Source organism: Carassius carassius, chromosome 14, assembly GCF_963082965.1.
Source record: "Carassius carassius chromosome 14, fCarCar2.1, whole genome shotgun sequence".
Lineage (NCBI taxonomy): Eukaryota > Metazoa > Chordata > Actinopteri > Cypriniformes > Cyprinidae > Carassius > Carassius carassius.
Genome location: NC_081768.1, coordinates 17,888,862 through 17,902,476, shown reverse-complemented (window position 1 = coordinate 17,902,476; position 13,615 = coordinate 17,888,862). Strand labels below are relative to the sequence as shown.

Sequence of the window (13,615 nt, the reverse complement as noted above, 5' to 3'; positions counted from 1 at the left end):
TGTCAAGACATTAATTCAGTCTTAGGCTGGCCTAATCTGTCAAATCTCGTCAGTTCTTCGATAAAAAAAATGCCAGGTGAGAGCATTTCACAGTGAAGCAAATAACATTCAGCGCAGCTGCATCCATCTCAACCCCTCATGACCTTTGGTGTCAGAATGAACCTTTGATTGTAGATACAGAATCAGCAGCTAACTGAGAGCTAGTGTCATTATGATAAAAAGATCTCATGATCAAGACGACCCTGCGCCTCATTTACGTTTTTGTAAAGAGGCCAAGATAGTCCTGCGAACCTGATTAGCTGTATCAGCCTCTAGAGTCGAATTCATAAATTCATAATGTTCTACCCTGAAACATCATCTCTGATATCACGCATACTCACAGTCATTGAATGAGTTCATATCTGAGCGTCACATCCGCAGTTTTTGTAGGATGAGACGGAGGGATGTGTTCTCCATTCCCATTTAATGCATTTCACACTGTTGTTGCACAGTTAAAAGGTCAAGTACACACACACACACACGGCAACTCACCTACATAGTCTGTTTTCACTGCACACACACACACGGTAGTTTTAAAAAATTATCAGAGTTGAGGAGTATGATTAAAGGCTGGTTGGTCCTGGTGTGCACACACACACACACACACACACACACACACACACACACGGGCTGGGTGGTACAGAAAGGCAGTCTGGCATGAGATGGCTTTTTTCCAGCTCAGATCAGGGCTGGACTGGATCCGTGAGTGAGAGTGAGGAGAAGAGGATAGTGGATGTTCTCATCATACACCTCCTTTCCTTCTCTCTGCATCTGAAAAACAAGATTCAAAAGTTCAGAAGCAGGAAAAAAGATGGGAAATACTACACTACTGAATCAGTAACATATATGCATGTATTTATGCATGGTTTCAGACTATGGAAAAAACAATAGAGTTCAAGTACTATATAAATAGCCATGCCAACGCAGTGACATTAATTTATTTAAAAACATAAAAAGTGACTTCTGTGAAAAGCATATTTAAAAAAATCTGAATTAAAATAATTTTAATATTTGTACAGATTATGCTATCTTTATCATTAGAATTTAGTGCAATTATCCAGTGTTATTTTACTATTTTATATATATATATATATATATATATACTATTAGAGTATTTATTCATATTTAGAATTATAAGCTACTACTAAATATTGTAGAAACGTAATTTTCTGTAAAGCTGCTTTGTAATGATTTGTATTGTAAAAAGCGCTATACAAATAAACTTGAATTGAATATTTTTATAATTCATTTTTAATACTATGTGTTTTGTCATTTCTACAGTTTTGTTATTACTATTTAGTCTTAATTTACTTTTATTTCTGTTCTTTTAAAAAAAATTTTAGATTTTTTTTCAACTCAAAACATTAAATGTTGCCTTACTAACTGAAACAAGAGCTGTTTTCATGTAATCTTTATTTATTTTATTTCAGCTTTATTTCAATTACCAAAAAACACTTTAATCATTTTATTTTTAATTTGTAGGAACAACACTGCTACCCAAAAACTTCCTATTTGTGAATTTTACATATAAAAATGAAAAATAGTCATATTTTGAGAAATACATTTAAATGCTTCTTTTGAGTTGATGGGGTTTGACGCACAGCATCAATGTTCAAATGAAATCTACTTGCTTTCACAATTGTTCAGACAAATTAGAGTAAGAAAATTCTACTTCTGCTCTATTCCATTAAAAAAAGCTTCCTGCGATATGCCCTTCACTATTCATATGTGCAGTGCAAGAACTCCTTCTAACAAACAAGGACAAGATGCAAGAATCCCACTAACTGCTTCATAATGGCCCGCTTTGAGTAGAGGTGTCTGCAGAGGGAATGTCACACAGCCTTGCTGTACAATATGCCCTGTGGGTCTGCTTTTCTGCCACCGTCTGAGCTCTAGAGTTGTGGCAGTACACTCAGTGCACTGCCAGTCTCTTCTGCCCTGGAGCTCAGCCCTGTCCCAACCAATCAGATGCTCCAAAATCCCACACACTCCGCAAGCACTTGCATGCAACTCACTTATGAAAACACAATCCCTCCAAACAGCAAATACAGCTCTACTTGTGAGTAGGTTTTCAGAATGATTCAAATGTAATCAGGGCACACACACAATCACTACCATTACTTTTTTATGGGATATTTATTATTTAATGCAAACGCAATTCCAACAGGGCCATCATATACAGAGCACACCAACTCTTCCATCAGGCTAAAGTTATATCACTCACATGTGAAACTGAAGACAGAACTCTAAAGGCAAAGTTATACACAGTTATAATCAATGATATAGTGAGAGAATAAACCATTACCAATGAATGTTAAATCAGTATGAACATCATTAGGTGATTCCCAAACAGATACACATGCTCCTTCTGTTTTACTCTAACATTCACCTCATCATCTCTGTGGCCTGAGATAAAATAAAAACAGATAAAAGGCCGCTCTCTTGCCCTTGATGTGTGTTATCTCTCACTCCACCACTCCAGCAGCCAATGTTTGAACCTGTGACCTCTCTGTAATCAGGGCAGCCAGCCGACCAACACTAAGCCCAATGCGAGGACCGACACATTCACACCAACCCAGACAAGTGTGAGTGCAGTGCAAGAGAGGGTAACATCAAGTCACCTGACGGTGCCCGGCAACGTACACTTAAAACCATAGGGATCATATTTGCTCCGTCTGAAGGCCACTGTAAACAGCACACGGAGCAAGAGTTCACTGATGCTTTCACAAGATTTGAAGAGAGAAATTTACCAGTCATTGAGAGAAATTTAACATTTAGTATTCATTTAACATCATTTCAGTATAACTGAAAAAGAACAACTGCACACTCACTTAAGAATAGGCTATTTAAAGTTTGGCTAGTAGCCTGTGTCAAAGTATGTCTATTATGCTTTGGCTCAATTACATCATTTTAGTATTACATGAAGTGTGAAATGAGCTATATTGAGCTTAATTCACCTCAGGTTTCTGCACTGTTGTTTGCAGGTATAAAGATGCCATTATAATGATCAAATATCAAATAGTTTATAGAAGATACATACTGTAAAATTAACAAATCACATTTATTTCCTTATTTATTATCATTACATTTGGGAATGATGAACTTTTTTTTAATCTATATTTAAATATTAAACAGTGATTCACTCTCATGAAATTTGGGGATTTCAGGCCAGATATATTAATATCCATAATTATGTAGACATTTTACATTAACTCTGCCGTTCAAAGTATACCAAAATATATAGACATGCGTCAAGTGAACACTGCTTAGGAAGCTTATGAATTGCAACACAGCTAGAGAGCATGCGTGCACATGGAAGTTAGGATTGAGAGAGGCCCGGAGGAAATAGAGAATGAGAGAGCGTGCAATAAAAGTGTAAGAGAGTGATATAGCAAAGAAGCTTAGAAAGAGAGAGAGAGGAAGGGAAAAAGGCAGCGAGCTTGCAAAGGTGAAAAGTTTAACAGGCAAAGCTGTTCCTCCTGATCACAGCCTGCTAATCAGCTTCATGGGTGGCTGGATAAATCGGCTCCTACTTTTTAATCGCACGGCTGCCAAGATGCAAGTCATTTATTTTATTGCTGCTTTTCCCTCCCTCTCCTCGGTCCCCCTCAGCCTGCTTTCTGCATCGAGGAGAGTGAGAGGCGCTCTTTAGAAAGCACGGGATGAGACGGACAACCGGATGCACGCGCTACAGTCCCCAGAAATGGATAGATTCGGGTGTTAAACGCGCCGAGAGCAGATACGGCCAGACAGACAGCTGGAAGTTGGGAGGATGTAGAGAGATTAAGTTAATAAGTGTATGTATATGTGTGGGTGTGAACGGGGGATGTCTGAATTAAAATTCATGACTCTCTTCACAACCATTTGAGTAACCAGATTAAGATGGCAGAGTAGAAAATAGCTGCATTATCAGGCGGCTTGCAGTCCTCCAGCTGCTGGTGCTCTATTCCAGAACAGTGGGGATAAGAGGATAACACACAGCCCCCTCTCCGCATCCCCACACCGCTGAGAGCCCCATCCACAGCCGGCCTGCACAAGCAGGAGGGAGGAAGGAGATTTAGGGGTCTTAAAGGAAACACTTCAATCTCCAAGACATCAGAGGCTGGCTGGAGGTGAGGAGCCACAGACGACCGTAGGTGTGAGTCCGGGAGGAGCCCGTAGACGCTGCTATAATAGAAGACTGTGATTGGGATTCTGAAGGAGGTGGGGCATGTGATCTATTGTCTGCCGCATGTTTCTTTGTGCGCTTCGTTCCTTACGTTCTCACCCAGAGTACACTCGTAGGGGGGCAGGGTGTTCATCAGAAGATAAGAAAGAGGAATTAATCACTTTGAGATATGATGAGGGCACTTCAGCTCACCCCTCGTATCACACACACAGCTGACGGCAAACCGAGAGTAAAGACACACGCACACAGGCGCGAACAGCGGGACTCTTGACTCAGCTATCTCGGCCCCTCGCTGCTCATGTCATTATCTGCGCAGAGACACAGCAGGTGGTCGGGCTCAAGAAGATCCTTATAGACTTCAGGTGCATCGGGGCAACATGTGGAAAAAGGTGAATGCATTAGCTAGTTGTGTGTGTATGCAAATGGGCAAGAGTGGTACCTTTTTGGCTAATCTGGACAAAACTTAAAGGTGCTGTGAGCGATTTAACACATTTTGCTCGCTTCCAACACTGAATACTTTCACTGCCCGTAGTATCAGCCATGTGGCCTCTCTGCAAAATGGTTCACAGGTAGACTTTGTGTAAGGGCTTAAAACTTTCCACTTTAGCTGCTGTGTTAGGCCTGTTCATGCTTATTAAGTGGAAATTAAAAAAAAAAAAAACATTTTTCTGCTCTAGGGCTTCAATGTACACCATAATTCTGCCTTTCTCTTTCTCTCTCCTTCTGTCCTCTCGATTGACGGCTCTAAATTCAAACACTCTTTCCTCTTGAGCAACAATGACCCCTCAGCGTTTTTCTGCCCAGCCATGTCCATCACTTCAGAAATAAAGTTCCAATCACTCAGCTCTAGAGTCCCACTGACAGGCCCATTTTCCTCAGGCATGGGCAGGGCCACCACTGTTAGGCCTGTGGGGCATAATGGGTCCTCACAGCTTCTTCGGTAACCAAAAATGGCTGCCGTGGCTGTGCTATCAGTGCCAGTTAACCAGCTGGACAGCACTGGTGCTTTGACCTGGGTACGGTATTTGTGCTTTCAAGCAGGGGGAAAGGAGTTGCACCCTGTCCCATTCATTTAGAGTTTCTCAGAAAGACAGGTTTTGAGTTCTAAGGGTCCATTTAGAGCTTAAGCTTTCAGACACCCTGTTCCTGCTGACATAGCATATTGTACTTCAGTGAAACATTCAAAATACAAATTTAGAGCACAGACAAAAGCGGTGGCAAATGCAGTCACACTTAAAACTTTGATTCTCAACTTTCTGACACTTTAAAACATTTTCACACACTTACATATACAATACACACCTTCAGGTGAAGGTCCCACAGATGTGAGTCGTAGCTGTCATAGCGACACACTCTCAGGCCTGTGCTTTCTGCCAGTCTGCAGAATTCTGCAAGTGTGTCTCCTCTGGTAGGGGCAAATACTAGAGCCGTGCCCTAAAGAAACAAAACACACACATACACAGTGTAGAGACACTTTACTAGTGTTTCACTTCACTGACGACAAATTGTGCATCTGGTAGAATAAGTGAAAGTAAATGATATGTATGTTTGAAGACCACATTAAAATTCTTTCTCATTTACCTAATGACACTACTTTTTTTGATATAGAAATAAATTTCACTCAGAATTACTAGTACATTTCACAAAGAAATGGCAAGTAACACACTGAATTAAATGTAAAAAAAATGAGAAAGGGTGAGAATTTTTTTTATTGTTAAACATACTGCAATAATCTACATTAGCATTTACTACGTGAGAGATCAGAGGTCAGAATATGTTTGGCTAAATCAATCTTCTCTCATATTGCTCGAATAATAATTCTAATAATAATAATAAGTATTATTACATAAATTATATATATATATATATATATATATATGTGTGTGTGTGTGTGTGTGTGTGTGTGTGCAGAGACAGCTGTAAATAAGTTCATTTTATGTTGATTCCTCTAAAAAGTCAAAACACTGTGATTCCCATCTGCTTGAAAAACAATGAAAAGCAGGGTGGGGCATGATGTTTTTTTTTTTGGACACCTGTTTGATCACAAAATTAAAAATCAAATGGCTATAAATGGCCTAGTAAATTACCAAATAAAGAAAATAAAACAATTGAAAATAATAATTAATCCCTCAAATGAAAAATGAGCTTTAGACTGGTAAGCTCTTAGTGTGGGGGTGGAGTCCTTTTCTCTATCGGGCCCAGCTCATCTTCACTGCGTCTCAAAGCCCACTTGCCTTATGGGGCGGTTTGCACCATTACATTCTATTTGATTTCTCCCAGGTATTATATTAGATAATAAACAAAAAGATTAAAGCTCACCTAATCCAATCAATGGCTGGAAGCGCATCCCCTCTCTTTATAGATCAACAAGCCCAGACCAACCAGGCAAGCTAAGAGGATTACCAAAAGGTTCAAAGTTTCTTTGAAATCCTTCGGTTTTAAATATTATTTCATATTTTGTTCATATTATTGCTTTAATTAAATAAGCAATGACACAAACGAAACAAACAACTACTTATATGAAAACAGGCTCATCTTAATACAACAGATGTTTCAATTTTTTCATAAGCTCCACGCAGAACGTATGCCGAAAGCGCACACATACACAAACAAGCATATCTACAGATGTGTTAATCAGCTGTGTATGCTGGCCGGAAGCTCTGGTGGCATTTTAGAATAACAAATTAGAGTCATTAGGAGGAAAATTAATTGGTTTCAATAAATCAGCTCAAACATTTGGTCAGAAGGCTATGGGGAAAATCACAACAATAAATCTGTCTGACCCCTTCTCGACTCAACAATGAGCCAGGAAAACAACATATTTTCATTTATTGAATAAGTAATTATTTTCACACATTATTATTACCCGACTTGGAGAATTCATATTTTAATAAAAAAAAGTTTTAACAAATACTAACAGCCTTCAACTTTTTTTTTTCTTTTCATTTTTGTTATATGAAGGTCACATTAAAACTTGTATTGGAAACTTTTATGCTTTCAATTTATTGCTTCAACCTTGCTGCCAAATGCTTTGTGTATACAGATTTTGTGTTAGCCTTTTACAGACCATAAAATATGCAAATCCTATGATTAGAAAAAATATTGTTTTTTTATATAAATATATATATATATATATATATATATATATATATATATATAAAACCTGCATATTTTTAATGAGCTAAGCAAAGAGTGAAAAAATATATTACAATATTGTTTAGAAAGTAAGTTGTTTACCAACTACGTATAGCATAATTTCCACAAAAAAATGTTGCCCTATTTTTTGTGTACGTAATTACCAAAGAGATAAGCAAAGACTTGGACGTAAAAATTAAAAATAAAAATACATTTTATATAAAAAAATCTATATAATTTTTATTACCATGTTATTATTTTAGTTGGAAAAGACAAAATGTCCTGTGATGCATGTATTTCCAATTTTTTACAGTAAACAAATTAAATAAACAAGAATTTAGTTGATCAAGATTACTTGAAAAAGACCCAAATACAATTATTGTTTTTTTTTTTTTTTTTTTTTTTTACCATCCCTAACATACTCTCTCTCTATCTCTCTCTATCTTTCTCTCTCACACACACACACGCACGCGCACGCACACGCACACGCACACACACACACACACACACACACACACACACACACACACACACACACACACAGTGCAGCACAACATGGCCCTTTACATAAACACATCAAATATCAAAGAAGATTCATGAAAAACCTTAAAGATAAATAAAAAATACATTATCTTTTAAGTGTTTTTCATTTGCTGTTCAGGGTCTTATATCAAGAGGGCATGAAAGAGGACTTGTGGGTCTTATGATTAGTGCAGTGCATAAAAAAGATGAGCTGACCCAATCTAAGTTGCACATAATAAGTATTAAAGTATTACATGATATTAATCCTGCCATTCCATTACTCGCTCAATCACTGCATGCCAACTAATTACTGAGACTCAACACACACACACACACACTTACATCAGGTCGCAGTAATCTTCTTAGTGCATCCACCAGACTGCTTCTGTACTGGTCAAGAAACAGACTAAGAGAAAAAGAGAAAGACAGAAAAAATAGAAAGATTAGAATGCATTGCAATGATAATGGCTCCAGATAAAGCAGCAGGCTATTTATTTTAACTGTTTGCGAATAAATCTACCAGCACGGCAAAAAAAAAAAAAAAAAAATTGCTAATGCTCTTTTTTCCTCAGATGTGAACGAATCTTGTTTCAGCGGTGTGACAGCATTCAAATCAAAGGTAAAACACACAGAGCAGAGATGAACAATCAAGGAAGTATCAGGGGACAGTAACATGATACAAACTAATACAAAGTTAAATACAAAGACATATATAAATACATACCATCAAAGAAATAACTTCCATTTTAAAATACATTCAAATTGAAAACAGTTATTTCAAACTGTAATAATATTTTACAATACTAGTTTTCACTGTATTTTTAGTGAGCTGTAGACGTCTTTCAAAAACATTAAACAATTTTTATTATTCCAAACGTTTGGCCTGCATATATACCCAGTGTTCTTTGATCCCTTGGAAAGTTATTTAAACAGCATTTTTAAAAGGATTATTTTGTAAACAAATGTTTTGACTGTCACTTTTGATCAGTTTAATGCATTTGCTGTACATATTCTTGTGCTTTTTACACATTCATAGTACTACAGCTACTTTTTATAAGAGCAAACCATGTTCTAGACTGAATTTACTTGTGAACGTTTTAGTCCAATCACCTCTGACCCTTCTGAAAAAACACTGCTCTTGTTTGCTTGGGGTCAAACGTCACAGTTATGTTGATTATAGCTTATTTTTGTGATCTCACTCGCCATGTCTAGCGGTCACAAGTCTGATGGCTCAAAGCGTTTCATTAGCAGTTCAACTCTTGACCCTGTGTTTTGGGTGGAGTTGGTCAGTCTGGACAATAGAGGGTGAGTTTAGGGGTGAGAGGGCTGGAAAGTTCGACTGGCCACACTGGCCTTGACAGTGTACGTCAAACAAAAACCCTTCCCAAATTACCAATGGTACTTCCTCCTTTACTTCCATATATTGACCTGTCAGTGATTTAATACTTGCCTCTCGTTCTTTCTCCTTTAATTACATGTATTTTCTGTGTATTAAAAAGGTAATGACCAACCACAACAGCACCAGAATTATGTCAGAGCTTTGGGCTGCAAGATTTGCTTGTTGGTATTGTTGTCATCATCGTCACCAGTAGTTAACTGACATTCAAATCCCTCAAATGTGAACAGTGTATTTACAATGCTATAAATAGAACTGTGGTAGCATATTACAGAACTGAAACCTAAAGGATTCAGTGACGGCAGATAAATGACTCATAAAATCAGACCATGAATAGGAGCTTATGCTAAGATGACTGACGTTATGGATGAGACAGAAAACCTTTCATATGTGGAGATGTTTTTACAGATATATACTAAATTTCCTATCTATCTATCTATCTATCTATCTATCTATCTATCTATCTATCTATCTATCTATCTATCTATCTATCTATCTATCTATCTATCTATCTATCTATCTATCTATCTATATATCCATCCATCCATCCATCCATCATATATTCAAAGACATTCACATTGGTTTGTTTATTATTGATTCACTAATTCAAGTTACTAAAATTTTATGAGGCTTCAAACCTTGAAATCTCAAACAACTGTACAGAAATCAACACTGAAATGCTGTAAATGATGTGGCCAATTTATCTAAAAAACATCTAAATAACTGGTAAATTATACCATTTTTCAGAGCTATTGGAAATATTATTGACCAGTCAAATTTCTGTGCCATTTTTAAAGCACTTTTATGTGTTGCTTTATGTATTTATTTATTTTCCTGTGTGCTATTATAGTTAAAAGGGCTAAACAATACAGCTAGGCAGGTGACACATAATATCATACTTGGGTGGTTAAGGTAAGGTGCTGTAAAAATACACAGATGTAAATAGAAAAAGAAAAAAAATCACATAATGAGCCTGCAAACTCAACAAGGGGGAAGAAAAGTTGACAGAAATAAATCAGCTAAATAACATAGTAACTTAATAAAAAAAAAAAAAAAATTAACAAATAAAAATAAGAAAATAAATGTAAACATGCACAAAAGCTTTTATCTTGACTCCACAGACACAGGAAGTTTAGAGGAAGCCAAGATGCCAAGCTCTCTCAGTCAGTCATTCAGTACGCAACAAAACCAGCAAATATTCACACTAGCCGCCTAAATTACAGTGTGTGTGTTTGTGTAGTGAAGAGCTTCAATGTTCTGTGTATGTAAAGCAGTAATATAAACCAGGGATCTCTAAAAAGACATACACTCTTGCCGTTTCATAGACAGCAATGTTTTAATAAATAAATATCTAAAACATATTCAATAATTGTTTCAATAATTGAATATATTCAATAATAAATATATGAAATCTACTCAATAATTGTTCATCACACACATAGTATGGAGATTCCCCTGTTAGTGTCAGGCACCCATCAGCATGGGAACTGCTGGAGGGATCAAGTGGAGGATACTGAAGACTGATTCACTTATCGTGGAGCACAGCTGACTGCTTTTTCACATACTTGACCCTAGCCTGGTGTGCCTGCTATTCCAGCTAAAGATCTAAGTGATGGGATACACCATGTTTTTCCAGAGTGCCATTCCATAACACTTCGATACAGACTCCCTGGGAGCATGTTTACATGTAGTCACTATAGCTGAACAGAAATGGGTTACACTTTAAACCTCCATTATAAAGTCATTAAATGGGTCATATGATGATGCAAAACAAAAACATTATTTGTGTACTTGGTGTAATGAAATGTGTTTATGTGGTTTAAGGTTCAAAAAACATTATTTTCTACATAATGTACATTGTTGTTACTCCTCTATTATTGTTACTCCTCCCGCCTTCTGAAACGCGTCGATTTTTACAAAGCTTGTCGCTCTGAAAAGCGAGGTCTGCTCTGATTGGCCAGCTATCCATGCCAGCTATCTATGTGATTCTATGTGATCAGTGGCAAATCCTTTACTTATGAAAACCTACTTACATACCGTGAGTCAGAAGCGCCAGACTGTCCTTGCAAAGAATGAGGAATGGCCAGTGGCTAGGGCAAGGAACAGCCGGGGGCTTGAGTGAGTGGCAGACGTCGGCTAGAGCAAGGAACAACCAGGGACTTGAGTGAGCAGCAGCCAGCGGCTATAACGAGGAATGGCTGGCGGATTCGACTAAAGAGCGACCGGGGGTTGCGACTACCACATGTGACAACCCTGGTTGCAGTTTTATGCCAAAAAAGGTTGATGGTCTCACATTAAGAAAGCTGTTTTTTTTACTTACAGTGAAATATAGCAAAATAATAATTTCTTATATTCATTATTATTATTATTTTTTTTTTTTTGGTCATATTGCCATATAATCACAACATTTTGGCCAAATTGTGCAGCTTTACAAATAAGCGCAACCAAAAAGACAAAAAACTTAAATCGCTATCATAATTATTATCAAAAGAAAAAAAGGCAATAATATTTTCAAAACAACCAAAAACAAAACAATTGCATTTCATATTATATCAGTACAGATTATTTTACAGAATAGTTTCAGAATTGTACAATTTTCTGAAACAGGGAAACGAAAAAAGACCCACTGCTTCACATGGGATTCTAAATCGCACACCTGATGGACACTTGACTACAGGTCCATGGTGTCATGGAATTTATTTCAGTAATTCAACTAAAATTGTGAAACTCGGTGTATTAAATTCAGTGCACATAGACTGAAGTAGTTTAAGTCTTTGGTTCTTTTAATTGTGATGATTTTGGCTCACATTTAACAAAAACCCACCCAACTCAACAAATTCAAAACTCAACAAAAAGAATACTTCATAAGACAAAATTTATTTTTAGTGAATTGTTGGCCTTCTGGAAAGTATGCTCATTTACTGGACATGTACTCAATACTTGGTAGGGGCTCCTTTTGCTTTAATTACTGCCTCATTTCAGCGTGGCATGGCGGTGATCAGTTTGTGGCACTGCTGAGGTGGTAAGGAAGCCCAGGTTTCTTTGACAGTGGCCTTCAGCTCATCTGCATTTTTAGGGGTCTCTTGTTTCTCATTTTCCTCTTGACAATACCCCATAAATTCTCTCTGGGGTTCAGGTCTGGTGAGTTTGCTAGCCAGTCAAGCACACCAACACCATGGTCATTTAACCAACTTTTGGTGCTTTTGGCAGTGTGGGCAGGTGCCAATCCCTGCTGGAAAAAGGAATCGGCATCTTCAAAAAGCAGGACAGCAGAAGGAAGCATAAAGGGCTCCAAAATTTCTTGGTAAATGGGTGCAGTGACTTTGGTTTTCAAAAAAACACAATGGACCAACAACAGCAGATGACATTGCACCCCAAATCATCACAGACTGTGGAAACTTAACACTGGACTTCAAGCAACTTGGGCTATGAGCTTCTCCACCCTTCCTCCAGACTCTATGACCTTGGTTTCAAAATTAAATACAAAACTTGCCCTCATCTGAAAAGAGGACTTTGGACCACTGGGCAACAGTCTAGTTCTCCTTCTCCTCGGCCAAGGTAAGACTTCTCTGATGTTGCCTGTGGTTCAGCAAATTCTTTGACACGTCTGTGTGTGGTGGCTCTTGATGCCTTGACCCCAACCTCGGTCCATTCCTTGTGAAGTTCACTCAAATTCTTGAATATATTTTGCTTGACAATCCTCATAAGGCTGCGGTTCTCTCGGTTGGTTGTGCATCTTTTTCTTCCACACTTTTTCCTTCCACTCAACTTTCTGTTAACATGCTTGGATACAGCACTCTGTGAGCAGCCAGCTTCTTTGGCAATGAATGTTTGTGGCTCATCCTCCTTGTGAAGGGTGTCAATGATTGTCTTCTGGACAACTGTCAGATCAGCAGAATTCCCCATGATTGTGTCACTGGTGAACCAAACTGAGAGACCCTTTGAAGGCGCAGGAAACCTTTGCAGGTGTTTTGAGTTAATTAGCTTGAGATAGTGAATTGGTGGGATTTTGTAAAATGTGAGCCAACATCATCACAATTAAAAGAACTAAACTTTTTTTTACATTATTGACACTGTTTTTGCATTATTGACACTGTTTTCCTAATGAATGTTGTTCAGTTGCTTTGACGCAATGTATTTTGTTTAAAGCGCTATATAAATAAAGGTGACTTGAACTACTTTAGTCTGTGTGCATTAAGTTTATTTAATACATGAGTTTAAAAATTTGAGTTGAATTACTGAAATAAATGAACTTTTTTTTAGATGCACCTGTATACCTAGGAAAAGCTGTCAATGGCAGAGAAGGTCACGACAATGACAACATGGCGGATGTAGTGCATACATTTTCATTCATA

General features: G+C 37.6%; 1 protein-coding gene across 1 annotated transcript in view; it reads right to left on the bottom strand.

Moving 5' to 3' along the window:
* Positions 1 to 656: 656 nt before the first annotated feature.
* LOC132157228 (calmodulin-lysine N-methyltransferase-like) overlaps positions 657 to 13,615 on the bottom strand; it is a 91,079-nt gene continuing 78,120 nt past the window's right edge. The window contains exons 9-11 of the mRNA XM_059566481.1: positions 8,207 to 8,270; positions 5,510 to 5,641; positions 657 to 810 (exon numbers count right to left, since the gene is read on the bottom strand). Coding sequence (XP_059422464.1) covers positions 718 to 810; positions 5,510 to 5,641; positions 8,207 to 8,270 — 289 coding nt within the window. The 3' untranslated portion in view covers positions 657 to 717. The remainder of the gene's footprint in view (positions 811 to 5,509; positions 5,642 to 8,206; positions 8,271 to 13,615) is intronic.